Source organism: Ranitomeya imitator, chromosome 3 (genome assembly GCF_032444005.1).
Source record: "Ranitomeya imitator isolate aRanImi1 chromosome 3, aRanImi1.pri, whole genome shotgun sequence".
Taxonomy (NCBI): domain Eukaryota; kingdom Metazoa; phylum Chordata; class Amphibia; order Anura; family Dendrobatidae; genus Ranitomeya; species Ranitomeya imitator.
Window position 1 is genome coordinate 235,519,724 of NC_091284.1, and position 27,935 is coordinate 235,547,658.

Below are 27,935 nucleotides of genomic sequence, written 5' to 3' on the forward strand. Positions count from 1 at the left end.
AGAGCCCCAGCTAGCGGTGTTGGAGCAAAGGGTCAGCAGGGGGAGCAGAGTGTAGGCCGAAGCCTGCACTGGAGGCAGCTTTGTGTCTGCGTGGTGTTTGCAGGACACATTGCCGGCTACAAAGCAGGGGAACAGCTGGCATTGCTGAACCCCACTGACACATTGGCGGGTGTTTTGCTCTGTGCAGCCAGCACTTCTGGGCACCAACTGGCGGTGTTAGAGCCCAGGGTCTGCAGGAGGAGCAGAGTGTAGGCCGAAGCCTAATTGAACCAATTTCAAAGGTAACCTTTAATCCCCCCTCAGGTGTTACAAACTAGAAGAGCCACACCTTGTGCAGCAGTAATGCTGCACAAATAAAAGGTTGCTCTTTAAATTTAGCTCCTTGCACACGCTGAATGAAACACGTATAAAATTTAGCCCCTTATACAGTCAAACGGTCTTGGAGGCGTGACTTGCCTTCTTAATGAGACGCAGCACAGCTGTCAAAAATACCACCTTGGTGCTGGGCGCAGCCTCCTGAGCGTCGTTATTTGCTGTACAGGAGTCTGCGCTGTTGTGTTATCCCTTGGCCATGCGCTGTTAGCGCTGCCCGTCTTCTGACCTCATTTCATGTCGGCCGTGTGCGGTTCGCGATGCCCATGAATCCCAGCCCTGCAGTGTCTTTTCATTAATTCACACTGCGGTGCTGGGATTCATGGCCTTGTGCAGTAAATATGTTCGCCTCTCACTCATGTCCTTACACCTGCTTCAGACTGGGCAGCGTCAGCTGATCCCTTATCGCATGCCACGGCCATAAAGCCGCACAGTCTGAAGAAGACGGAAGGAGATGAGTGAAGACAGGCGAAGATATGCACTGCTCATGCCCATCAATCACACCCTCGCAGTCAAAATAAATGAGACACCGAGGGGCGTTGTGTCGGGCAGGGCGGACGAACAGGCGCAGCCAGCCAACCAATTATGTCAGAAGACGGGCAGCGCTACCAAGGGGGTTGCTGCGTGTCATTAAAAAGGAAAGTCACACCTCAGGGACGGTTTAATGGTCTCAGGGGACACATTTTTTACGTGTTGAGTTCGACGTGTGCAAGGAGAATAACTTAATGAGCCACCTTGTACAAATGCAGCATTACTGCTGTACAATGTGGCTTTTATACATACAAACGCCTCGGGGTACAGGTTCCTTTTAATTTCAGTTGTTGTGTCTGCGTGGCGTTTGCAGGACTCTTTGCCGGCTACACAGCAGGGGAACAGCTGGCGTTGCTGAACCCCACTGACACATTGGCGGGTTTTTTTCTCTGCAGCTAGCACTTCCGGGCACCAACTGGCGGTGTTAGATCCCAGGGACAGCAGGAGGAGCTGAGTGTAGGCCGAAGCCTGCACTGGAGCAAGTTGAAATGGAACCTTTTAGCCCTGCCCTCCCCAGGCATTTGTTGCTGAAAGAGCCATCTTGTACAGCACTAATGCTGCAAAAGGAAAAGGTGGCTCTTTTAATTATGCTCCTTGCAAACGCTGAACTAGACACTTATGAAATGTGTCCCCTCACACCGTAAAACCGTCCCGGAGGTGGGACTTTCCTTTGTAATGTGACGCAGCACAGCCGTCATTTCTACCCCCTTGGTGCCGTGCGCCGCCTCCTCCGCGTTGTTTGAATCTGTCCCGGAGCCTGCGCTGTTATGTTATCCCTTGGCCATGCACATTTAGCGCTGCCCGTCTTCTGACATCATTTGGTGTCAGGCTGGCTGCGCCTGTGCGTCCATGCTGCCCGAGATCCCACCCCGCAGTGTCGTCTAATGTAATCCCACTGCGGGCCTGGGATCCATGGGCATGCGCAGTGCATATCCTCGCCTCTCACTCCCCTCCTTCCGGCTTGTTCAGACTGTGCGGCGTCACGGCCGTGGCATGCTATTAGATATCAGCTGACGCCGCACAGTCTGAAGAGGCCGGAAGGAGGGGAGTGAGAGGCAAGGATATGCACTGCGCATGCCCATGGCCAAGGGATAACATAACAGCGCAGGGTCCGTGACAGAATCAAACAACGCTGAGGAGGCGGCGCACGGCGCCAAGGGGGTAAGAATGACGGCTGTGCGGCGTCACATAACAAAGGAAAGTCCCACCTCCAGGACGGTTTAACATAGTTACATAGTTATTAAGGTTGAAGGAAGACTATAAGTCCATCTAGTTCAACCCATAGCCTAACCTAACATGCCCTAACATGTTGATCCAGAGAAAGGCAAAAAAAAAACCATGTGGCAAGAGTAAGCTCCACATTGGGGAAAAAAATTCCTTCCCGACTCCACATACGGCAATCAGACTAATTCCCTGGATCAACGCCTTATCAAGGAATCTAGTGTATATACCCTGTAACATTCTACTTTTTCAGAAAGGTATCCAGTCCCCTCTTAAATTTAAGTAATGAATCACTCATTACAACATCATACGGCTCCATAGTCTCACTGCTCTTACAGTAAAGAATCTGCGTCTGTTATTATGCTTAAACCTTTTTTCCTCCAAACGCAGAGGATGCCCCCTTGTCCCGGTTTCAGGTCTGTGATTAAAAAGATCATCAGAAAGGTCTTTGTACTGTCCCCTCATATATTTATACATTAACATAAGAACACCCCTTAGTATTCGTTTTTCCAAACTAAATAGCCCCAAGTACACCGGAGACCAGAACTGTGCACAGTATTCTAAGTGTGGTCGAACTAGTGACTTGTATAGAGGTAAAATTATGTTCTTCTTATGAGCATCTATGCCTCTTTTAATGCATCCCATTATTTTATTTGCCTTTGTAGCAGCTGCCTGACACTGGCCACTGAATATGAGTTTGTCATCCACCCATACACCCAGGTCTTTTTCATTGACTGTTTTGCCCAGAGTTTTAGAATTAAGCACATAATTATACATCTTATTACTTCTACCCAAGTGCATGACCTTACATTTATCCCCATTAAAGCTCATTTGCCATTTATCAGCCCAAGCTTCTAGTTTACATAAATCATCCTGTAATATAAAATTGTCCTCCTCTGTATTGATTACCCTGCAGAGTTTAGTGTCATCTGCAAATATTGAAATTCTACTCTGAATGCCCCCTACAAGGTCATTAATAAATATGTTAAAAAGAAGAGGGCCCAATACTGACCCCTGTGGTACCCCACTGCTAACCGCTACCCAGTCCGAGTGTGCTCTATTAATGAACACCCTTTGTTTCCTATCCCTGAGCCAGCTCTCAACCCACTTGCACATATTTTCCCCTATCCCCATTATTCTCATTTTATGTATCAACCTTTTGTGTGGCACCGTATCAAAAGCTTTTGAAAAGTCCATATACACTACATCCACTGGGTTCCCTTGGTCCAATCCGGAACTTACCTCTTCATAGAAACTGATCAAATTAGTCTGACATGAACGGTCCCTAGTAAACCCCTGCTGATACTGGGTCGTGAGGTTATTCCTCTTCAGATACTCCAGTATAGCACCCCTTAGAATGCCCTCCAGGATTTTACCCACAGTAGAGGTTAAGCTTACTGGTCTATAATTACCGAGTTCAGTTTTTGTCCCCTTTTTGAATATTGGCACCACATTTGCTATACGCCAGTCCTGTGGTACAGACCCTGTTATTATGGAGTCTTTAAAGATTAAAAATAATGGTCTATCAATGACTGTACTTAATTCCTGCTGTACTCGAGGGTGTATCCCATCCGGGCCCCGAGATTTGTCAATTTTAGTGATTTTTAGACGCCGCCGCACTTCCTGCTGGGTTAAGCAGGTGACATTTAATTGGGAATTTTTATAACGGTGTGAAGAGACACATTTCATAAGTGTTAGGTTCAGCGTGTGCAAGGAGCACAACGAAAATAGGCACCTTTTCCTTGTGCTGCATTACTGCTGCACAAGGTGGCTCTTTCAGTAACAAACGCTTGGGGGGGGGACAGGTTCCTTTAAATTTTAGTTGTGCCAGCGTGGCGGTCGCATGACACGTTGCCGGATACACAGCAGGGGAGCAGCAGGCATGACTGAACCCCACTAACACATTGGCGAGGTGTTTGGCTCTGTGAAACAGCACTTCCGGGCAGCAACCAGCAGTGTTGGAGCCCAGGGACAGCAGGAGGAGCAGAGTGTAGGCCGAAGCCTGCACTGGAGGCATGTAAATGTCTGTTAGTGTGCCAGCGTGACGGTCGCATGACACGTTGCCGGATACACAGCAGGAGAGCAGCTGACGTTACTGAACCCCAATAACACGTCAGCAAGTGTTAACTGTGCAGCCAGCACTTCCAGGCACCAACTGGCGGTGTTAGAGCCCAGGGACAGCAGGAGGAGCAGATTAAAGGTATTGCCGCACACACAGCTGGGGAACAGCTGACGTTACTGAACCCCAATAACAGAGGAGCGACTGTTGACTGTGCGGACAGCACTTCCAGGCACCAACTTGCGGTGTTAGAGCCCAGGGACAGCAGGAGGTGCAGATAGGAGGTTTTGCCAGATACACAGCTGGGGATCAGCTGAAGTTACTGAAACCCAATAACACTGGGTCGTATGTTTTGACTGTGCAGCCTGCACCTCTGAGCCTCAACTGGCGGTGTTAGAGCCCAGGAATTACAGTTCAGGTGGTAGAAAGATGAACACATCAGTAGACCTGGATGACACCCAATTATTTAATCAGGAAGAGGAGTGGCAAATTCCTGCGAGATCCAGGCCTGGTTCATTTTCAGAAAAGTAAGCCGGTCAACGTTATCGGAGGATAGTCGCATGCGACGGTCTGTTAGTACACCACCTGCGGCACTAAAGACGCATTCCGATAAGACACTAGCCGCAGGGCAAGCCAGCACCTCCAATGCATACTGGCTTAGCTCTGGCCATGTATCCAGCTTAGAGACCCAAAACTTGAAAGGGGAAGAGCCGTCTGGGAGTACAGTAAGAGGGCAAGACATGTAGTCTGTCACCATCTGACGGAACCGTTGCCTCCTGCTGACTGGAGCCACCGGTGATGGTGTAAACATTTGGGGCGGGCACACAAAACTGTGCCACAGTTAGGCCATACTGGTCTTGCCTTGGGCAGAGGCATTGCTTCCTCCTCCACTGCCTCGACGCACTGAGCTGCTTTGTAAAGCACTAGCAGCACTGCTCTCAGTTGGACTGGAGAAGATGATGGAATTCACCAGTGTGTCTTGGTACTCCCGCATTTTACGCTCCCGGGTCAACGGTGTGATGAGGTTTTGTACGTTGTCCTGGTAGCGAGGATCGAGGAGGTGTACACCCAATAATCAGCCATGTTGAGAATGTGGTCGATGCGGCGGTCGTTTCTCAGGCACTGCAGCATGAAATCAACCATGTGCTCCAGACTGCCAACTGGCCAAGAAATGCTGTCCCCTGCTTGAGGTGTGATCTCTGCCCACTCTTCATCACCCCACCCTCGCTGTACACACTGACTGGACAATTGTGTAACTCCCTCCTCTGGACGGATGTCTTCCTCCTCTATTGACTCCTCCTCATCCTCCTCACAAAGTGTCCCCTGCCTACGCCTTTGTGAGGAACCACGTGGCGCTGACTGTCCAGAAGCTGATGGAAATGCTGACTCCTCATCCTCCACCTCTTTCACAACATCATCCCTTAGCGCTTGCAGTGTTTGTTGAAGCAGGCAGATAAGGGGGACAGTCATGCTGACTAGTGCATCATCTGCACTCGCCATCCGCGTGGAATAATCGAAGGGACGCAAAACCTGGCAGACGTCCTTGATAGTGGCCCACTCTGTGGTTGTGAAGTCTGAACGGCGCGGATTGTGACTTTTGTGCCTGATGCAGCTGGTACTCCATTACTGCTTGCTGCTGCTCACACAACCGCTCCAACATATGTAACGTGGAATTCCACCTGGTAGGTAGGTCACATATGATGCGATGTTCCGGAAGGCGGAATCGGCGCTGCAGAGCTGCAATGCACGATCTTGCAGTGCTGGAACGCCGCAAGTGAGCACACTGTAGGCGCACCTTGTGCAGCAGTGCCTCAAGATCCGGATAGTCCCTCAGAAAACTCTGCACAAGCAAATTGAGCACATGTGCCAGACATGGGATGTGAGTGAGGTTGCCAAGGGCCAAAGCTGCCACCAGATTACGGCCATTGTCACACACTACCATGCCTGGCTGGAGATTCGCTGGCACAAACCACACATCGCTCTCCTGCTAGATGGCATTCCAGAGCTCCTGTGCTGTGTGGCTTCGATTCCCCAAAGAAACTAATTTCAGTACGGCCTGTTGACGTTTGGCTGTGCTCATGTCGGTCATAACAGGGAAACGTTCACGGGTCCATGTGGAGGTGGACTGTGACGGCTCCTGCAGCGATGATTCTGAGGAACTTGTGTATGAGGAGGAGTCAATGCGTACAGACTGGATTCCTGCAATCCTTGGAGTGGGCAGGACACGTCCTGCGCCACTCGCACGATCTGTACCTGGCGCAACAACATTAACCCAATGGGCAGTGAGGGAAAGGTATCGCCCCTGTCCATGTTGACTGGTCCACGCATCGGTGGTGAGGGGGACCTTGCTACTGACGGTGTTCAGTAGCGCGTGTTTTATGTGTCCCTCCACATGCTTGTGCAGGGCAGGGACGGCTTGCCTGCTGAAATAAAAGCGGCTGGGCACATTGTACTGTGAGACTGCCAATGCTATCAAGTCACGGAAGCTGTCAGTCTCCACCAGCCTGAATGAGAGCATTTGCAGTGTCAGACGTTTGGCAATGCCTGCATTCATAGCCTGTGCTCGGGGGTGGTTTGCCGAGAATGGCTGCCTTTTCTCCTCTTGCCTGTACTACCGATGGCTGTAAACTGGGCTGGGAGTGTGAGGATGACTGGGAACAAGGTGCTGTGGGTGGAATTACAGTGGGTCTCTGGACAACAGTGCCAGAGGTTCTTCCATGGCGATCCTGGGAGGAAGCGGAACCAGCTGTGTGTGAGCTGGAGGAAGAGGCAACACGAACTGAAGAGGTGGTAGCTGCCGCTGTTGGTTGGCCTAGGTCTTCAGTGTGTTTTTGTAACTCCACCGCGTGCCTGTTCCGCACATGTTTCCACATATTTGTGGTATTGAGGTTGCTGACACTTTTCCCTCTTTTGACTGATTACACAGCTTGCATTTGACAAAGCAAATGTCATCTGCAACTGTGTCAAAAAAGGACCAGGCACTGCAAGTCTTGGGAGCGCCCTTTTTGGCTTTTGGAAGAGACATGCTCCTAACGGGTGCCGAAGTGGAGGCTACAGGCTCCGCAGTCTTCCCCCTCCCTCTCCCTCTTTGGCCCGTTCGGGGAATCTCTTCCTCAGAGCTGCTCCCACCACCTTCCTGTACCTCACGCCACGATGGGTCAAGGACCTCATTATCTACACTACCCTCTGCCACCAACTGCTCCTCCTGGGTAGTCTCGGCAGCACAGTACGCACCAGAAAGTGGCACCTGAGTCTCATCATCAGATGCGTACTGCGGTATGGTGACCGGATGCACTGGCCCACCCGCCTTTTCAGAGTCAGAGAGACAAAGCTGTTGGGCATCACTGCACACTGCCTCTTCTTCCATTTCTCCAATGCTGCTTGGCTGGCTCCCTGTTTCCAAGCCAAGAGATTCAGAGAACAGAAGTAGAGACGGCTCCTGTCCTGGGCTCTCTGACTGCCTGGGCAATTTGGCAGGTGGTGAAGAGACAGATGGCTGCTCTCCAGTGCTCTGTGCCTGAGAGGATGTGGCACTAAGGCTACGTTCACATTCGCGTTTTTGGACGCAGCGTCGTCACCGCAAAACAACGCATGCGTCATGCATCTCTATCTTTAACATTGGGGACACATAGGCATGCGTTTTGGTGCGTTTCGCGATGCATGCGTCGTTTCGACGCACCTGGCAGGGCGCGGCAAACGCAACATGTTGCATTTTTTCTGTGTCCAAAATTAAAAAAAAAACGCATGCGTCGCACTTGTGTTGCATTTGCGTCGTCGATGCGTCAAAAACTCCATTGAAGTGTATTGGCAATGTAGAAGACGCAAGTACTTGCGTTGTTGTGCGTTGTACGACGCATGCGTTCTTTACTTAAAAAATAGAGACACCGAAAAGACCCTATATATATAAAAAAAGGTTGAACGCATGCGTCAAAAATGCCTGCGTTTTACTTGTGTCTTTCGTGCGTCGTGCGTTGCATCCACGACGCTGCGTCCAAAGACGCGAATGTGAACGTAGCCTTATTGAAGTCGATGCGTTAGCTGCCATCCATCCGACAACGGATTCAATTTGATCTTCACGCAGCAGCGGTGTACGGCGCTCTCCTACAAAGCTGCGCATGAAGGACTGTTCCCTGCTGAAACTGGGTGATGATGAGTCACCGGTGCCTGCAGCAGGCACAGAATCACCACGTCCTCTCCCTGCTCCGCACCCACGCCCACGTGCCTTACTCCCTGCCCTCTTCATCTTGGTTGACAGATAAAGATAAGCAGAAAAGTACTAAGGGCTTAGTGTGCTTATTCCTGAACAGCTCCTCCTAACAGGTATAAGAAACACTAATTTTCTAAAGTGTGGACTAGACTTTATTATGAGCTAATGTGGCCTACACAACTGTAAAGTGGTGTGTTTGGTGAACTTTATTTTTTTTTTTTGGGGGGGGGGGGTGGGCAGATCTGACTACAGAGCGAGTTGCACTCACACGGAGACCGTGCAGACAGCCGTAAACGGCGCTGCAAGGCCCAAAAAACCTCCTCTATGTTATCCTTTGTAGTGTTTTTCCACAATTTAGCTGGATACGGGTGGAAAGCCACTAATAGGAAATTTTTGAAAAAATGTGCAGCAGGCTGCACTATTAGCAAAAAAGGACAATGTATTTTACGGTATGAGGCAGTGACGCACCCTGAGCTGAATACAACCGGCTGTGGCTGCACACAGACTACAGGGCGAGCTGCACTCACACGGAGACCGTGCAGACAGCCGTAAACGGCGCTGCAAGGCCCAAAAACCCTCCTCTATGTTATCCTATGTAGTGTTTTTCCACAATTTAGCTGGATACGGGTGGAAAGCCACTAATAGGAAATTTTTGAAAAAATGTTCAGCAGGCTGCACTATTAGCAAAAAAGGACAATGTATAGAACAGTATGAGGCAGTGTGAACCACCCTGAGCTGAATACAACCGGCTGTGGCTGTACACAGACTACAGAGTGAGCTGCACACACACACACACACACACACACACACCTTGCAGTACGCTGTGAAAACAGCGCTGCAAGGCAAAAGCAAGGTGAACACACAGCGGTTGCTAAATTAGCCTGGGAAAAGCGCAGTGAAGCAAATCGCTATCTCAACTGGCCCTCAGTCAGAACACAGCGTCCTGTCCCTAACTGAATTCACAGCAGAGTGAGCGCAAAATGGCGGCAGCGTTTTTTATAGTGCATCATGACATCATTTCAGCAGCCAATCACAGCCTTGCCAGTAGTTACATGCCCACCATGCTGAACAGGATGTGCCCACACTTGCAATGATTTCTCATTGGCTGAATTCGTGCAGTTTGAATTCTGGGAACTTCCGATTCCGTTATCCGATATGCGGTAAATATCGGAACTCTGTATCGGAATTCCGATACCGCAAATATCGGCCGATACCCGATACTTGCGGTATCGGAATGCTCAACACTAATCATCACATACACACCTCACTCCTTCACCAGACTGACTCCATATGACTAAACTCCCAAGTCCTCACCCTTTTCCAACTCTCAATTTGTTTCCAAGGCCTCAGTAGTATTAGTTATCTTTTGGAGGCATCATCCAATGCACAAATGTCCTTAAATATCTATTAAAGGGAATCTGTCAGTAGGGTGAACCCTCCTAAGCCATCTACATGGGCATGTAGGTCATAGGAATCTGAATAAATTGATATCTTGATACCGGCGATTCAATGTCTTATGCAGATTCTTATTCAGATCAGTGTCCGGCCCAAAGCCTGGAGCAGGTCACTTACATACTGTATATGAAAAATGTGGATATCTCGGGAATAAGACATCAGATCACAGATACCAAGATATCATTTTATTTCTCTTTCTATTATCTACATGCCCACGTAGACGGCTTATGAGGGTTCATCCTTCCAACAGATTCAGTATTTCATTTGTAAACTTGTAAACATGCCTTTTCTTTACCAGATGAAGGAGACTCTGTGCTTTGAATACATGCAGATATAATTTTTGTGGTTAATTACGGTAATAAAAGTTTCGCTTCTACAATAATTAAATTTGGGATTTTTTGGCATAAAAGAATTTACATATAGTAAAAGCCAGTTCCGGAATTAACATCTACAGGTGATTTCTCACATTAGATTTTTTCTTTCGTAACCAAAATCCATTCTTGGTACATAAGTATAGGTGGAAATATTAGATTGCTTGAGGCCCCACTTGCAATGTGAAGGAGAGATCATGTCACCTTTCTTTGCAACTGTCAAGAAGCATAGATCTGGTATGATGACTCCCTATATAACTCTACGGAAGCTACAGCAAAAATCAAGTGAGTGTTCCAACATTTAGTACCTCCCCTGTAGCTATTATGAAAACGCATACCTCTGTACTGCCTGCGGTATCAAAGTGCTGATAAAACACTGAAAGAAATCACATGTTGCAAAATTAACATGACAAATGCAAGGAAAAAAGACTTTTGAAATCTCATTCAGTTTGCCCTTAGTGTAAAAATGCCACGTGTGAACATACTGTAATTATTTAATGTCTGTAATTATGAGGGTGGTATTTAAAGTGTTCCCTCCTCCCCTCTAGGTGATTGTGGGCCACCTCCAGTTATACCACACACTCAGCCAGTTGCAGAGACATCTGGAGTCCCTGGTGATACTGTTGTCTACGTGTGTGATCGGAACAGTGGGTACTATGACATTCCAGACCAAGAAAAAACCATTACCTGCAAGGATGACAACACATGGTCATCAGTCCCTGAATTCTGTGCAAGTGAGTGTGCTTTTACTTACACACATTATGTAAGGTTACTATTTATCTTCTACATGATAGACGGTAAGAAACTTTATCTAATGGGTTTTTCCTTGAATTATATTAAAGATGCCAACTGAAATTTGATAAATATTATACCTTGGCCCAATTACAACTCGTTAGGCATAGCTCCCAACCGTCCCGAATTCAGGGGGGACTGACCCGATTTGAGAGGTCAGTCTTGTTGCATCGTCACATCAGGGCTTTGTCCCAGACCTCCAATACTCAGTTCTATGAGTGCTATGTCTCCTCTCAGGATCTTCTCTTCATGACTCTGGAGCTCCTCCTGGTCTGGTGAAGGGGCAGCATCTCTTCTCTGCTTACACTTACATAAATTAAATAAACAATTCTCCCAGGACTCACTCAAACCTACAACCTCTATCACTACAGGGAGTAGCTAAAGCTGTGATCCACAACCTGCATTGAGAAAGAAGAGAGACTTTTCTATGCTTGAAGCTACATTGCAGGCAGTGAACCACAGATGGATTATAATAGTACATAGAGATGCATCTGTTCACAGTAGGTTATTTCTATGTACCGGTTTTCTAGATGTGAAGAAAAAGTCAGAATTTTTGTTCCCACAAAACAAAAAATAATAAACAATGACTTTTTCTCATGTATCTTCCTGGGAATCAAACTCACAACCTACATCATTGCAGGCATTAGGTTTACTCAGAATTTCTACACTTAAAGCTGCAGTGCAGACTGTGAGCCCGAAGGCAGATGATAATGAAGAAACATAGAAATATATGGTTATATACATATGTTTTTCTATGTACCTGTGTTTTACAGGGAAAATTATATATATATATTTTTTCTTCCTATAAAATTACTCAAAAATTATATATAAAAAAAATACAATGTTTAATGCGCTTTAAAAAAAAAATTAAAAAAATAACACCTCCATAAATCAGCAAATAGCATGGACATATGTGGTGTCCCTGGAATTGTAACAACCCACACAAGACCACCTTCAGATTATTAACCCCTTTCTGACATCCGACATACTATCCCGTCCATGTGGGTTGGGTCCGTATGACCATGGACGGGATAGTACGTCGAGGCCGATCGGCTGCGCACGCGGGTGATGTGTGGCCGATCGGGGCCAGGTGTCAGCTGATTCCCACAGCAGCGTGCCAGCGGCATAGAGAAGCATCACGCATGGAGGTGTGGTCGCATTGTTCTGAGGGTCTCCCTGCCCGCAGACCCCCGGATCCAAGATGGCTGCGGGGTCCTTCTGGTTCCTGCAGGGAGGTAGCTTGTCAGTGCGTGCTGAGAGCAGGTATCGGCAAGCCTCCTTCACTGCCTGTCAGATCGCTGATCTCACATAGTGCTGTTCAAAGTGTCAGCTCAGTGTCAGATACACCCTGGGACAATGTAAAAAAATAAAACAAAAAATATTATACTGTGTAAAAAATTTTTTTTAAAAATTCTTAAAGAAAAAAAAAATGTTCCAATAAATACATTTCTTTATGTAAATAAAAAAACAAACGTACACATATTTAGTATCACCGCGTCTTTAATGACCCGACCTATATAACTGTCCCACTAGTTAACCCCTTCAGTGAACACCGTAAAAAAATAAATAAAAAAACGAGGCAAAAAACAATGCTTTATCATCATACTGCCGAACAAAACGTGGAATAACATGCGATCAAAAAGACGGATATATATAATCATAGTACCACTGAAAACTTCATCTTGTCCTGCAAAATCTTGTCATTTTGTCATCAGCGAAAAAATAGTGATAGCCCCCAGAGTAAAGCGATGCAAAAATAATTTTTTATTTGAAATAGTTTTTATTGTATAAAAGCGCCAAAACATAAAAAAATTATAAAAATGAGGTATCGCTGTAATCGTACTGACCCGAAGAATAAAACTGCTTTATCAATTTTACCACACAAAACGCCCCACCCAAAAGAAATTCATGAATGGTACCAATAAAAACGTCAACTCGTCCCGCAAAAAACAAGACCTCACATGACTCTGTGGGCCAAAATCTGGAAAAATTATAGCTCTCAAAATGTGGTGATGCAAAAACTATTTTTTGAAATAAAAAGCGTCTTTTAGGCACATTTGCGTTTTTTTGCCGCTGCGTTTTAGCGCAAAAAAACGCATGTTTTTTTTCTATACTTAACATTAAAAACGCATGCGTTTTTTTGCATGCCTTTTGCCACGTTTTGACGACGCATGCGTCGTTTCTATGCTTGTGTTTTGTTGCGGAAATGCAACCTGTAGTAATTTCTAGAGGCGTTTTTTTTTTTTTTGCCGCAAAAAAACGCATGCGTTTTCAAGCACATGCGTTTGCTTGCGTTTTTAAACGCATGCGTTTCAATAGAAAAACACAAGAATACACACTGATAAGCCACCCCCCAACCCTAACCCTAGGGATCCTAACTCTAACCCTAAGGGTTAGGATCCTAACCCTAAGGGTTAGGGTTGTGAGCCCTAGGGTTAGGATCCCTAGGGTTAGGGTTAGGATCCCTAGGGTTAGGGTTAGGGTCCCTAGGGTCCTAACCCTAACCCTAGGGATCCTAACCCTAGGGATCCTAACCCTAGGGATCCTAACCCTAGCTATTTCTGTTTATAGTGGGTTTTCTAGTTGATTTTGATGATTGGCAGCTGTCACACACTTCTCATCATGCGTTTCAAAAACGCAAACGCAGGAAAAAAATGCATGTAAACGCGTCAAAACGCCACGTTTTTTTACCACATGCAAAAACGCATGCGTCTAAAAAAATGCAGCGTTTGCATGCGTTTACATGCGTTTTTTTCACCACCTGCGTTTGCGTTTAAAACGCGTTTTTAAACGCAAATGTGAAACTAGCCTTACACTGTGTGCAGAATTATTCGTCAAGTTGAATTTTGATCACATGATACTTTTTATACATGTTGTCCTACTCCAAGCTGTTCAGGCTTGAGAGCCAACTACCAATTATGTAAATCAGGTGATGTGCATCTCTGTAATGAGGAGGGGTGTTGTCTAATGACATCAAAACCCTATATAAGGTGTGCTTAATTATTAGGCAACTTCCTTTCCTTTGGCAAAATGGGTCAGAAGAGAGATTTTGACGGACTCTGAAAAGTCCAAAATTGTGAGATGTCTTGCAGAGGGATGCAGCAGTCTTGAAATTGCCAAACTTTTGATGCGTGATCAAAGAACAATCAAGCGTTTCATGGCAAATAGCCAACAGATTCGCAAGAAGCGTGTTGGTCAAAAAAGTCGCAAAATAACTGCCCATGAATTAAGGAAAATCAAGTGTGAAGCTGCCAAGATGCCATTTGCCACCAGTTTTGCCATATTTCAGAGCTGCAACGTTAGTGGAGTAACAAAAAGCACAAGGTGTGCGATGCTCAGGGACATGGCCAAGGTAAGGAAGGCTGGAAAACGACCACCTTTGAACAAGAAACATAAGATAAAATGACAAGACTGGGCCAAGAAATATCTTAAGACTGACTTTTCAAAGGTTTTATGGACTGATGAAATGAGAGTGACTCTTGATGGGCCAGATGGAAGGGCCAGAGGCTGGATCAGTAAAGGGTAGAGAGCTCCACTCCGACTCAGACGCCATCAAGGTGGAGGTGGGGTACTGGTATGGACTGGTATCATCAAAGATGAACTTGTGGGACCTTTTCGGGTTGAGGATGGAGTGAAGCTCAACTCCCAGACCTACTGCCAGTTTCTGGAAGGCAACTTCTTCAAGCAGTGGTACAGGAAGAAGTTGGTATCGGTCAAGAAAAACATGATTATCATGCAGGACAATGCTCCATCACATGCCTCCAACTACTCCAGGCCAGTAAAGGTCTCAAAGAAGAAAAAATAATGACATGGGCCCCCTTGTTCACCTCATCTGAACCCCATAGAAAACCTGTGGTCCCTCATAAAATGTGAGATCTACAAGGAGGGAAAACAGTACACTTCTCGGAGCAGTGTCTGGGAGGCTGTGGTGGCTGCTGCACACAATGTTGTTCGTAAACAGATCAAGGTTCTGACAGAATCTATGGATGGAAGGCTGTTGAGTGTCATCATAAAGAAAGGTGGCTATATTGGTCACTAATTTTTTGGGGTTTTGTTTTTGCATGTCAGAAATGTTTTTATTTCTAAATTTTTTGCAGTAATATTGGTTTACCTGGTGAAAATAAACAAGTGAGATGGGAATATATTTGGTTTTTTATTAAGTTGCCTAATAATTCTGCACAGTAATAGTTACCTGCACAAACCGATATCCTCCTAAGATAGCCAAATCTAAAAAAAAAAACCACTCCAACTTCCAAAAATATTAAGCTTTGATATTTATGAGTCTTTTGGGTTGACTGAGAACATAGTTGTTGATTAATAATAAAAATCATCCTCTAAAATACAACTTAATAATACTTCTGCACACAGTGTAGTATAAAAAAACAACCTACATTATCGGCGTACTGAGGACAAATTGCACAACAACTTTTGCAGTCCAATCTCTCCTGTTACCCTTGGTAAAATAAAGCAAATTGGATCTGAAGTAAATTTTTTGTGGAAAAAAAGAAGTTAAATGTGTGTGTATGTGTGTATATATATATATATATATATATATATATATATATATATATATATATATATATATATATATATATATATATATATATATATATATATATATATATATATATATATATATATATATATGTATATGTATGTATGTATATGTATATATATATATATATATATATATATATATATATATATATATATATATATATATATATATACATATATATATATATAATTTTTTTTTTAAACATTCCAAAAATTCCTGTGAAGCACCTAAAGGGTTAATAAGCTTCTTGAATGTCGTTTTGAGCACCTTGAGGGGTGCAGTTTTTAGAATGGTGTCACTTTTGGGTATTTTCTATCATATAGACCCCTCAAAGTGACTTCAAATGTGATGTGGTCCCTAAAAAAAAAAAATTGTGTTGTAAAACTGAGAAATCGCTGGTCAACTTTTAACCCTTATAACTTCCTAACAAGAAATTATTTTGGTTCCAAAATTGTGCTGATGTAAAGTAGACATGTGGGAAATGTTACTTATTAAATATTTTGTGCGACATATCTCTGTGATTTAAGGGCATGAAACTTCAAAGTTGGAAAATTGTGAATTTTTCGGCAAATTTACGTTTTTTTCATAAATAAACGCAAGTCATATCAAATAAAATACCACTATCATGAAGTACAATATGTCACGAGAAAACAATGTCAGAATCACCGGGATACATGGAAGCGTTCCAGAGTTGTTACCTCATAAAAGGACAGTTATCAGAATTGTAAAAATTGGTCTGGTCATTAACATGCAAACCACCCTTCGGGGTTAAGGGGTTAATGGTGGTTGGTAAATGACGTGAAAAATAGCATGACTGATTTTCTTCTCTGTTAAATCCATTAAAAAATTACCGTTTATAATTAAATATAAGCCTACCCGACTATAAGCCAAGGTACCTAATTTTACCACAAAAAATTGGGAAAACTTAACTCGAGTATTATTATTATTATTTATTTATATAGCACCATTGATTCCATGGTGCTTTACATGAGAAGGGGTTACATACAAGTTACAGATATCACTTACAGTAAACAAACTAACAATGACGGACTGATACAGAGGGGCGAGGACCCTGCCCTTGCGGGCTTTTCATTCTTGTTGGTGAGGCGGTAGCTTCGGTAGTGATGAGTATAAGCTGGGTATGCATTGTTCCTCATCCCCATCCTCGTCTTCACGGCCTCCTGATCGATATCCTGGTATGTTTGACCCCCATCAGAAAAACATTTAAAAAAAATTCTCTTAAGTAGCGGACACACGTGATCGCCCGACCGCTGCTGGAAGCCGTCGGTTTACACTGTACGCTCTATTACAGAGAAATTAATATTCATTTCTCTTTAGCAAGGGGCACACGCATTAGCCGCCGCAGCCAGCTCCTGCCACCTGTGACCCGCTGGTCCGGCGTTGCCCCTCCCCCCTCCGTCTTCTGAGACCCTCACTTGAGTATAAGCCAAGGGGGCATTTTCAGCACACAAAATGTGCTGAAAAACTCAGCTTGTACTTGAGTATATACGGTAATAAAATTGTATAGGGTGGGCCATTTATATGGATACTCCTAAATAAAATTGGAATGGTTGGTGATATCAACGTCCTGTTTGTGGCACATTAGTATATGGGAGGAGGGAAACTTTTCAAGATGGGTGGTGACCATGGCGGCCATTTTGAAGTCGGCCATTTTGGATCCAACTTTGTTTTTTCCAATGGGAAGAGGGTCATGTGACACATCAAACGTATTGAGAATTTCACAAGAAAAACAATGATGTGCTTGGTTTTAACGTAACTTTATTCTTTCATGAGTTATTTACAAGTTTATGACCACTTATAAAATGTGTTCAAAGTGATTCCCATTCTGTTGGATGCAACCCTCTTCTCCCACTCTTGACACACTTATAGCAACACCGCAGAAGAAATGCTAGCACAGGCTTCAAGTATCCCTTGTTTCAGATGCTGCATGTCTCGTATCTTCACAGCATAGACAATTACCTTCAGATGACCCCAAAGAGTGTCAGGTACAAGCATTCCTACATGAACAGTTTCCTGGTCGTCGTGGGCCAGTTGAATGGCCACCAAGGTCTCCCAATCTGACCCACATAGACTTTTATCTTTAGGGTCATCTGAAGGCAATTGTCTATGCTGTGAAGATACGAGATGTGCAGCATCTGAAACACATTTGAAAAGTTATCACCAACCATTCCCATTTTATTTAGGTGTATCCATAAAAATGTCCCACCCTGTATTGCTGAGGCCATAAATGCTGTGTTTTTTTTTAATGCTTTTTTTTCTGGACGTTTTCTGCAAGTGTACAAAATGCATAACGCAAAAACAATCTTCCCAAATTTATTGCGGGTTTGCTGTGTTTTTTATGTGTTTTCACTCTTATTTGATACATGTTTGGTGCAGATGTGAAGCAGCATTTTTTTATACTTTATTAGTAACATCTACAATAAAAAAAAGCACGCAATAAGAGGAATAGCGGTAACTAGAAGTTAAGAGATTGGTTGGCCTTTCATCCAGCCCCTGGTACAACTGTCCTGGACGCTGGACCGGAGTCCTGTCAATCTAATTGCTCATCTCTGTTAAACAATGTCCTGGATACAGTGGGTTTGCCCGATTTGAGTGTACGCCCTACAGTCGACCATCTGCTGAATGTCCTTCACTGCCACCGCCCCTCTGATATAATCTCCTCCTGTGAGGGTAGAAGAAATGGTAAATGGATGTGGCTAAGGGCTTGGTGAAAATTTCCCATTGGACGCTGTGCACGCCAGAATGATTTGTCCCTCTTTCTATTTTTCAAAAGTTAGGAGGTTATGCCTTTTAGGTGAAAGGGATTAGATTCCCACTACCGTCTACAGCAGGGGTCTCAAACTGCATTCCTCGAGGGCCTCAAACCATGCGTGTTTTCAAGATTTCCTTAGCATTGCACAAGGTGCTGGAATCATTCTCTGCAGGTGATTAAATTATCACCTATGCAATGCAAGGAAATCCTGAAAACATGACCTGTTTGCAGCCCTCGAGGAATGCAGTTTGACACCCCTGCTCTACAGGAAATCGAGTCAAGCTGGCAAATTGGGTAATACGACATACTGTTTCAATACATTGAAGGGGTTATCCGTGTACTTGCTTATTTTCCCCTAAGAGCCTAAAGAGTTAAAGGCAGGTAGTTATTAACTGCTCTATTGTCATGGGTCAAATGAAGCGGCAGAAAACGCCTTTAACTCCTAAGCGTTTAATGTAGTTATTGTGCATATTGTCAACCAGTTCTGGTGGTCGGTGTCCTTGCCAATGACTTATAAACAATGTAAAATAAAAGCTGTTGTGGCAGAATGATAACTCAGAAAAAGCAAGTCCATTGCAAGCTTGCTTATTTTCATGCTCTGTAATATACCCTTTATATAACAAGACAGTAACCCTCTATTGCAAGTGGGTATATTAATATGTGTATATATCTCCAATGCTAAGCAAACTGTTAAGCAATATGATTGAAGATGGGGAAATAAAACATAGTGATATTTCATGAATTTTCCGGTGCAATTAGCAATCCTTCTCAAACTTTATTCACACTGAGAGTTTGAGTTTTTTGATATTGTCATTGTTATTATAAAATGTCTGTAGTGAAAAACACAAAAGGGTAGTAAGTCACAGCTTACACCTCTGCCATGCGTTTTCTCCACTGTTACGAATTTTTTTTCTACTATTATTTATTTGTATTTATTTTATCTTGCTTATATAGCACCATTTATTTTACAACGCTTTTCATCACTGTCCGCATTGGGCCTCACAATCTAAATTGCTGATCTATATGTCATTAAAGTGTGGCATGAAAACCCACCCAAATACATGGAAAACATCTGCAGAGTTCTGCAAAGCAACAGCTCTAACGACTGAGTCACTGGAAATATGCCCATTTAGAAGCTTTGTATTTTATATATTCAGACCTATATTCTTGATTGACTTAGGCTACTTTCACCCTAGCGTTTTTTTTAATCCGTCGCAATCCGTCGTTTTGAACAAAAAACTGATCCTGCAAATGTGCCCGCAGGATGCGTTTTTTGCCCATAGACTTGTATTAGCGACGGATTGCAACGGATGGCCACCACACGTCACATCCGTCGTGCTACGGATCCGTCGTGTTTTGGCAGACCGTCAGCATGAAAAAACGTTCAAGTGAACGTTTTCTTGTCCGTCGCGTCCGCCATTTTCTACCGCGCATGCACGGCCGAAACCCTGCCCCCTCCTCCCTGGACTCCAGAATGGGCAGCGGATGCGTTGAAAAACTGCATCCGCTGCTCACGTCGTGCACAAATTTCACAACGTGCGACGCATAGCGACGGACCCGTACCGATGCAAGTGTGAAAGTAGCCTTACACCTGCAAATATTAATTGCAGCCAGGTCAGTCTGTGTATGGACACCCATTAGCAACATTGCCAGATGGCTGATAACAGGCTAGTGTACTGAGGGTTGAAAGCTTATAGTACACACAGGCCCGTTTCATCAGTTTTTACACATGAAAACTAATTTTTGCCAACATTAGGACCAGATCAGCTTATCAGCGGGGATACCACTCTTAAGGTACCTTCACATTAAGCGACGCTGCAGCGATACCGACAACGATCCGGATCGCTGCAGCGTCGCTGTTTGGTCGCTGGAGAGCTGTCACACAGACAGCTCTCCAGCGACCAACGATGCCGGTAACCAGGGTAAACATCGGGTAACTAAGCGGTGACGTCACCGCTCTGCTTTCCGGCTGACCGACGCTCACAGCCAGTACAGGAGGAGTGCAGAGCACAGCGCCGAGGGACAGACAGCGTTAGGTAAGTATGTAGTGTTTGTTTTTTTACTTTTAGGATGGTAACCAGGGTAAACATCGGGTTACTAAGCGCGGCCCTGCGCTTAGTTACCCGATGTTTACCCTGGTTACCAGCGAAGACATCGCTGAATCGGTGTCACACACGCCGATTCAGCGATGTCAGCGGGAGAGCCAGCGACCAAAGAAAGGTCTGGCCCTCTAGCCCCGACCAGCGACATCACAGCAGGATTCTGATCGCTGCTGCATGTCAAACTAAACGATATCGCTAGCGAGGACGTTGCAACGTCACGGATCGCTAGCGATATCGTTTAGTGTGAAGGTACCTTTACTCTCCTCTAGAACATTGAAGAGTGCATGACACATAACCACAACTATGCCAATCACATACATTCAATGGTCACGTTACCTCCCACCCCTACGAGAAATATAAAGAACTGTCACATTTGGCAATCTGCAGTCCATAGAGTTTGCTTTTGAAAGCTTTTATGGAGGTATGGAAAATCTTATTTCCTGCGTGGGTCACACTCGTAGCAATTAATATTAATTGTTATGCATTATTTACATGAATTTGCCCATGTGTATTAAGTGCGTGGCATTTTGATAATGGGCCAGGTATGTACTTTATTTATTAGGATTAATAACAATTTATTATTTAGTAACCAGCTTTATTTCTACATATCAAAAGTGTGATAATTGGCCTGGTTATTAGAGGGAGTGAAAGGGTCAATGTTTGTTTAGTTACAAATCCATATTTTGTAAAGTATTGTATTTGATATATCAATTTGTATTTTTTTGTTTTTACTTTTTTATTAGGAGCCTGTGGTGTTCCTGAAAGGCTTAGCTTTGCAGTTCCAAAAGAAAGTGATCTTTCAAAAGATATCTTCCTTCCTGGTACCAAAGTTAGCTATGATTGCAGGCCAGGTTTCAGGCGTGTTCCCGGCTCAGACAATTCAGTCACCTGCTTTGGCAACTTGTCATGGTCAGCGCCAAGTGATTTTTGCACACGTAAGTAAATGATCTGCCTTAACTTCTTGGTCTAATTAGCTTGTATATCGAAATATAGAAGCTGAATGTTTTCTACAGTGCGTGTTGGTTTCTGCATGACCTGGATATTGGAAATAAGTAGAAAAACGCATAGGGCACATGTACATGGACTAATTACGGATTTGTTCATGAGGTATATATTATTAACCATGGATGAGATCAAGAATGATTTTCTCATAAATACTAGGACCCTTTATTACACACACCTGTAAATTTGCAAACTACCAATCATTGGCCAGTTACTCAAATTAATGGGCACAGATATATGTAATTAAACCAAAAAGAAGGGCATGCCTATAAGCTCCGTCATAAGGAGTATAAGAAAACCAAAAGAAAATGACGTTACAGCTGACTTAAAAATACAATCTTTGTTCCCAAACAGGTAATTATATAAAAACAAATTGCATATAAATAGATATGAATGACACAACAATTAAAATGAAGGACGACACACAAGTACCACGTACATGCCAAAGGAAGGACCAGATAGAACTAGTTCATAAGCCAGCAAGTACTGACTATAATAAATATACATACAGAGTATGAACCAATCATAAAAAATACCACAAGTAATCGCAGAAAAATCAGATGTGCGAACTGAACCACCTGGTCAGTGGGATGTATATGAATATAAGAAGGATTAACTGAATACACTGAATAGGACAAGCAAATTATGTCAAGATATATAGGCCAAAATACACCTAAAAATAATAAGGTGCTAAAGTGCATAGTTCAATGTATAACTGAATACTAATATGCAAATACATATTTGTGGCAAGTGCCATAAAAATTATTGCGTTTAGTTAGACTAACATATAAGGAAGCACCTAGAGAACTAGTGAAACAACATATATATTTTTCATAGAATGATACCTGTAGTTATATATAAGTAAATCCCATCCAGGATGAAAAGCTGTTTATGCAAATTACAGAGAGTAGACCATGGTGGGAAATTAAGAGGACCAACTTTAGGCAGACGTGGACAGGAGGGATCCCAACGCACTTTTCGCTATACGCTTCTTCGGGGGCGTCACCGATATATGTAGTAGTTGTTGGGACCGAAAGCGTAAGAAAGATGATATGTGCCAAAATTATACACTCCAGATATAGTGAGTTAAGTATGTTAATCACATCCAATTTAAATAAAAAAAGTTTTCAAAACCAAAAATATCCATGAAATTTGTGAGTAACCTGTGTGCAGCATGTGAATATGGCTTTTATCTGATGGCATGTGATTTATACAGGCCTACACAACATTTAACCCCTTAACAACCGCCGATACGCATTTTAACGGCGGCAGTAACGGGTACTTATGCCTCGGCGCTGCTTTTTAATGGTGCTGAGAAATAAGTGTATAGCACCCCCCAGCATCAGAATTTCTCCAGGGTCTCGGCTACTGGGGGTAGCTTAGACACCAGAAATCATGATTTGGGTTGGTTTTTACCCACCCCAGTGTTGCGATCATCATTATTAACAGAATAGCGGCGACCGCAAAAAAAAAAGTCAGATTTCCCATTTAATTTCTGTCTCTGATGTGATCGCGCATCAGAGGAGAGAGAAATGGGGTTCCCATCCCTGCCGAGGTCTGCTTACTGGCACCAATAGGACATTTTTTGCTATTGGTTCATTTTGATCACTGTGACAGACCCTATCACACTGATAAAAATATAGAAAGTAGTAAATCAAACCCCCCTGTTTCACCCCCTTAGTTAGGTAAAAATAATAAAATAAAAGTATTTTCATTTTTCCATTAGGGTTTATCTAAATGTAGGGTTAGGCTAAGTTCAGGCTAGGGATAGGGTTGGGGCTAGGGTTAGGGTTGGGGCTAAAATTAGGGTTGGGGCTAGGGTTGGGTCTAGGGATAGGGTTGGGTCTAGGGATAGGGTTGGGGTTAGGGTTAGTCTAGGGTTAGTCTAGGGTTAGTGTTGGGCTAAAGTTAGTGTTGGGCTAAAGTTAGTGTTACGGTTATAGTTAGGGTTACGGTTATAGCTGGGATTACGGTTATAGCTGGGATTACGGTTAGGGTTATAGTTAGAATTGGGGGGATTCCACTGTTTAGGTACATTAGGGGTCTCCAAATGCAACATGGCGCCCCAATTGATTCCAGCCAATTTTGCGTTTAAAAAGTCAAACTGTGCTCTCTCCCTTCTGAGCCCTGCCATGTGCCCAAATTCCCCCATATACAGGGTATTGGCGTACTTGGGAGAAATTGCACAACAAATGTTGTGGTCCATTTTCTCCTGATGCCCTTGTAAAAATAAAAAAATTTGGTTCCAAAATAAATTTTTGGGCAAAAAAGTAAAATGTTCATTTTTTCTCGTGAAGCACCTGAAGGGTTAATAAACTTCTTGAAAGTGGTTTTGCGCACCTTGAGGGGTGCAGTTTTTAGAATGGTGTCACTTTGGAAATTTTCTGTCATATTGACTCTCCAAACTTACTTTTCAAATGAGGTGGTCCCTAAAAAAATGGTTTTGTAAATTTTTTTGGAAAAATAAGAAATCGCTGGTCAAATTTTAACCCTTATAATGTCCTAACAAAAAAAATGTTTCCAAAATAGTGCTGATGTAAAGTTGACATGTGGTAAATGTTATCTACTAACTATTTTGTGTGACGCCACTCTGATTTAAGGGTACAAAAATTAAAAGTTTAAAAATTGCAAAAATTTTCCAAATTTTTGCCAAATTTTCCTTTTTTTTTTTAATAAATAAATGCAAGTTATATAGAAGAAATTTTACCACTGACATGAAGTACAATACGTCACAGAAAAACATTCTCAGAATCAGTGGTATACGTTGAAGCATTCCAGAGTTATAACTTCATAAAGTGACAGTTGTCAGAATTGTCAAAAAAAAAATTAGCTTGGTCATTAAAGGGAATCTGTCATCTACTTTTTCGTATATAGGCTGCAGCCACCACCTTTAGGGCTTCTCTACAGTATTCTGTAATGCTGTAGATAAGCCCCCGATGTAACCTAAAAGATTAGAAAAACAAGTTAGATTATACTCGCCTGGGGAGCGGTCCGGTGCGGTCCAGTCCGATGGGTGTCGCAGTCCGGGCCCAGCGCCTCCCATCTTCATGCAATGACGTCCTCTTTCTTCCTGTCGCGGCTCCTGTGCCGGCGTACTTTATCTGCCCTGTTGAGGGCAGCGTAAAGTACTGCAGTGCGCAGGCGCTGGTCTTCTCTGACCTTTCCCGGCGCCTGTGCGCTGCAGTACTTTGCGCTTCCCTCAACAGGGCAAATAAAGCACGCCGGCACAGGAGCCATGACAAGAAGACAAGAAGAGGACGTCATCACATGAAGATGGGAGGACCCGGACCGTGTTGCCCATCGGACCGGACCGCCCCCCTCCCCAGGTGAGTATAATCTAGCTTGTTTTTCTTATCTTTCAGGTTACATCTGTGGCTTATCTACAGCATTACAGAATGCATTACAGAATGCTGTAGATAAGCCACTGATGGCGGTGGCCGAAGCTTATATACGAAAAAGCAGGTGCCAGATTCCCTTTAAGTACCCAATTGGCTCTGTCGGTAAAGGGTTAAACAACCTCCTAAAGAACCACCATTATGTTATGGACTATTCTTAACAGAATCATCAGCACAGTATATTCTACAACAGAAGTCATTTTCATTCTGCAGCTTAACCCCTTAATGACCGCCAATACGTCTTTTAACTGACCTGAGATATAAGAGAATAGCCTCCCCATACAGGTGACAATCCAGCATCTGTTGGTTATACACTATAGCTGACAACTTGCTGTACCAGCCACGATCAGTATTTGCACCATCTAAATCTGTTTAACCCCTTAGATGCTGCTGTCAATAGTAACTACATCATTGTAAATGGTTAACAGAGTGTGGGGGCTTCTTCTTTGTCACAATTGGTGCCCTCAGATCATGATTTTGTTGTCCTGATGTTTGCCATGGCAATTCATGACCAAATAGTGGCCTTAGAGTCTGACAGCTGCAGTAATCTGTTTAGATGTTAGCAACATTTAGGTGGTAAAAGTACACATTTTCATTTCTGTCATACCACTTTGCATTAACTCCTGTAAAGCACCTGAAGGGTTAATATACTACCTGACAGCAGTTTTCAATATGTTTAGGGGTGCTGTTTTTAAAATGGTATCACGTTTGTGGGTTTCCCAATATATGGGACCCCTAAAGTCACTTCAAACATGGATAAGTCCCTAAAAAAATAAATTTTGTAAATTTCTTTGAAAAAATGAAAAATTGCTGCTACATTTTTAAACCTCCTAAAATGCTAACAAAATAAAATAACATTTTACAAATGGTGCTGATGTAAAGCCGACATGTGGGAAATGTTATTTATTAATGGTTTGCTGTTGTATGACTATCTGGATTAAAGGGATAATCATTCAAATTTAGAAAATTGCTAATTTTTTACCATTTTTCTCAAATTTTTGATATTTATTATAAATAAACACAAAAAATGTTGAACAAAATTTACCATTATCATAAAGTATAATGTGTCACGAAAAAACAATCTCAAAATCACTGGGATTTGTTGAAGCGTTGCAGAGTTATTACCACATAAAGTGACACTGGTCAGATTTCAAAAATTTGGCTCGGTCACTAAGGGGTTAATCCTTTTTTTTGTTGTTGTTGCAGGCAGAGATTGTGGGCATCCTGGAGACATAGAGAATGGTGATTTTGAAGCGACAGATGGTTTCTTATTTGGTTCCAAAGTGACGTATAAATGTAATGAAGGGTGAGGAGAAATTTGATCACTATACACTTTAGCTGTTGGTAAAGAGACAATTTTCACAGATTATGCAATTAACCGGGTAGGCTTTCAGACTAAATTTGAATTTACATAGCTTGGAACAGGGTCTTGTTTTAGATTGGTTGCATGAAAACAAACTCCCCTGCTGTTCTGTCACAGGTTCATTCTTCATCCCTTAAGGACCAGGGGTATTTCTGTTTTTTGCTCCCCTTCTACCCAGAGCCATAACTTTTTTTATTTTTCTGTCTATATGACCATGTGAGAGCTTGGTTTTTGTGGGCTGAGTTGTACTTTTGAACTACGCCATTGGTTTTACCATTTAGTGTACTGGAAAATGGGGAAAAAATTCAAAGTTTGTAAAAAACAAACAAACAAAAGTTGCCATTTTCCAAGACCTGTAGCGTCTCTATTTTTTGTGATCTGGGGCTGGGTGAGGGCTTATTTTTTGTGTGCCGAGCTGACGTTTTTATTGATAACATTTTGGTGTAGATATGATCTTTTGATTACCTGTTATTGCATTTTATTGTAATGTTGCATCAATCAAAATAAGTAATTCTGACGTTTTGATGTTTTTACCCGTTACGCCGATTAATATTTTTTTTATATATTGATAGATCGGACGATTCTGAATGCGGCGACGCCAAATATGTTTTGTTGTTTTTTTAATTGTTTTATTTTCAATGGGGCAAAAGGGAAGTGATTTGAACTTTTTATATTTTTTAACATTTTTGTTTCTTACTTGCTTCAATAATCTTCTTATCGCATGAGCAAAACATAGCAGGCTTCTACATGTAGCAGCAATGCTCATTTGCTATGAGCACTGACCATGGGATGATGACCACGACAGTGGTCTCTGGGTTGTCATGCCAACTTAGCTGCGACCCACGGTCATGTGACAGTCGCCGATGGGCTGCGATGCACTACGGCGTGTTCATGTTAACTGCCGCCTGTCAGAGATTGACAGCGGCATTTAATATGTTAACAGGTGTGGATGGATTGAAATTCCAACCGCGGCCGTTAGGGGCACATGACAGGATACCATGGTAGTAATCGGCACCCGCGATTTGGGGGTCCGTTGGTTACTTAGAGGGTCTTGTGAACTCCTTGCAACCAATTAAATACCACTATTGCGATTTACAGCAGTATTTAAGGGGTTACTCGATCCCAATCGGCTCCCAAACCTTTCCGGGGCCCATACCGCATGGTGTCAGCTGTCATGTACAGCTGAAACCCATGGGAATTGTCGTCGGGCGGCGCTATACATATATTCCGCTGAGAATTAAGGCCCCTTAACGTCCGCTGTTAAAAGGAGTATCAGTGGCCATTAAGGGGTTAAATAAGGTTTTTATGCTAAATGTAATATTGTTTTCAAATTTTGCCTTTGTTTATTTTCATATCTCAATCTAAATTAAAAATGGAAATCTTGAAATTTTCAGATTCTGTGTCTTTTCACTAGTCAACCCATGTCCATTAGCCACAGTGAACAGATACCACCCCTTCTTTTGTATCGAATATATGATGGGCATGATCAAATTTCATTGTGAAGGGAGGGGGAGGAAAAGGGTCAGCTTTTTTATTTACCCTCTCCATGACACTTCCTATGTCCTTGCAAGGTGGCAACTCTGTAACAGTGCAGCTGCACCTTGCAGCTACAAGATAGAAGGAAAAACTATAAAGAATGGATCTTTAACTACGCTCCTGAAGACATCATATGATGAAAAAGGAGATTCAGGAGGCAATGTTTTGAAAATTGCAGTTTTATTAGTCAACAAGTTT

At 43.3% G+C, this 27,935-nt stretch overlaps 1 protein-coding gene across 5 annotated transcripts in view; it reads left to right on the plus strand.

Moving 5' to 3' along the window:
- Positions 1-27,935, plus strand: part of LOC138669636 (complement decay-accelerating factor-like) — a 227,758-nt gene that overhangs the window by 70,344 nt on the left and 129,479 nt on the right. For all 5 annotated transcript variants that reach the window (XM_069756294.1, XM_069756290.1, XM_069756292.1 and 2 more), the window contains exons 3-5: positions 10,765-10,950; positions 21,185-21,376; positions 26,045-26,144. In XM_069756294.1, coding sequence (XP_069612395.1) covers positions 10,765-10,950; positions 21,185-21,376; positions 26,045-26,144 — 478 coding nt within the window. The remainder of the gene's footprint in view (positions 1-10,764; positions 10,951-21,184; positions 21,377-26,044; positions 26,145-27,935) is intronic.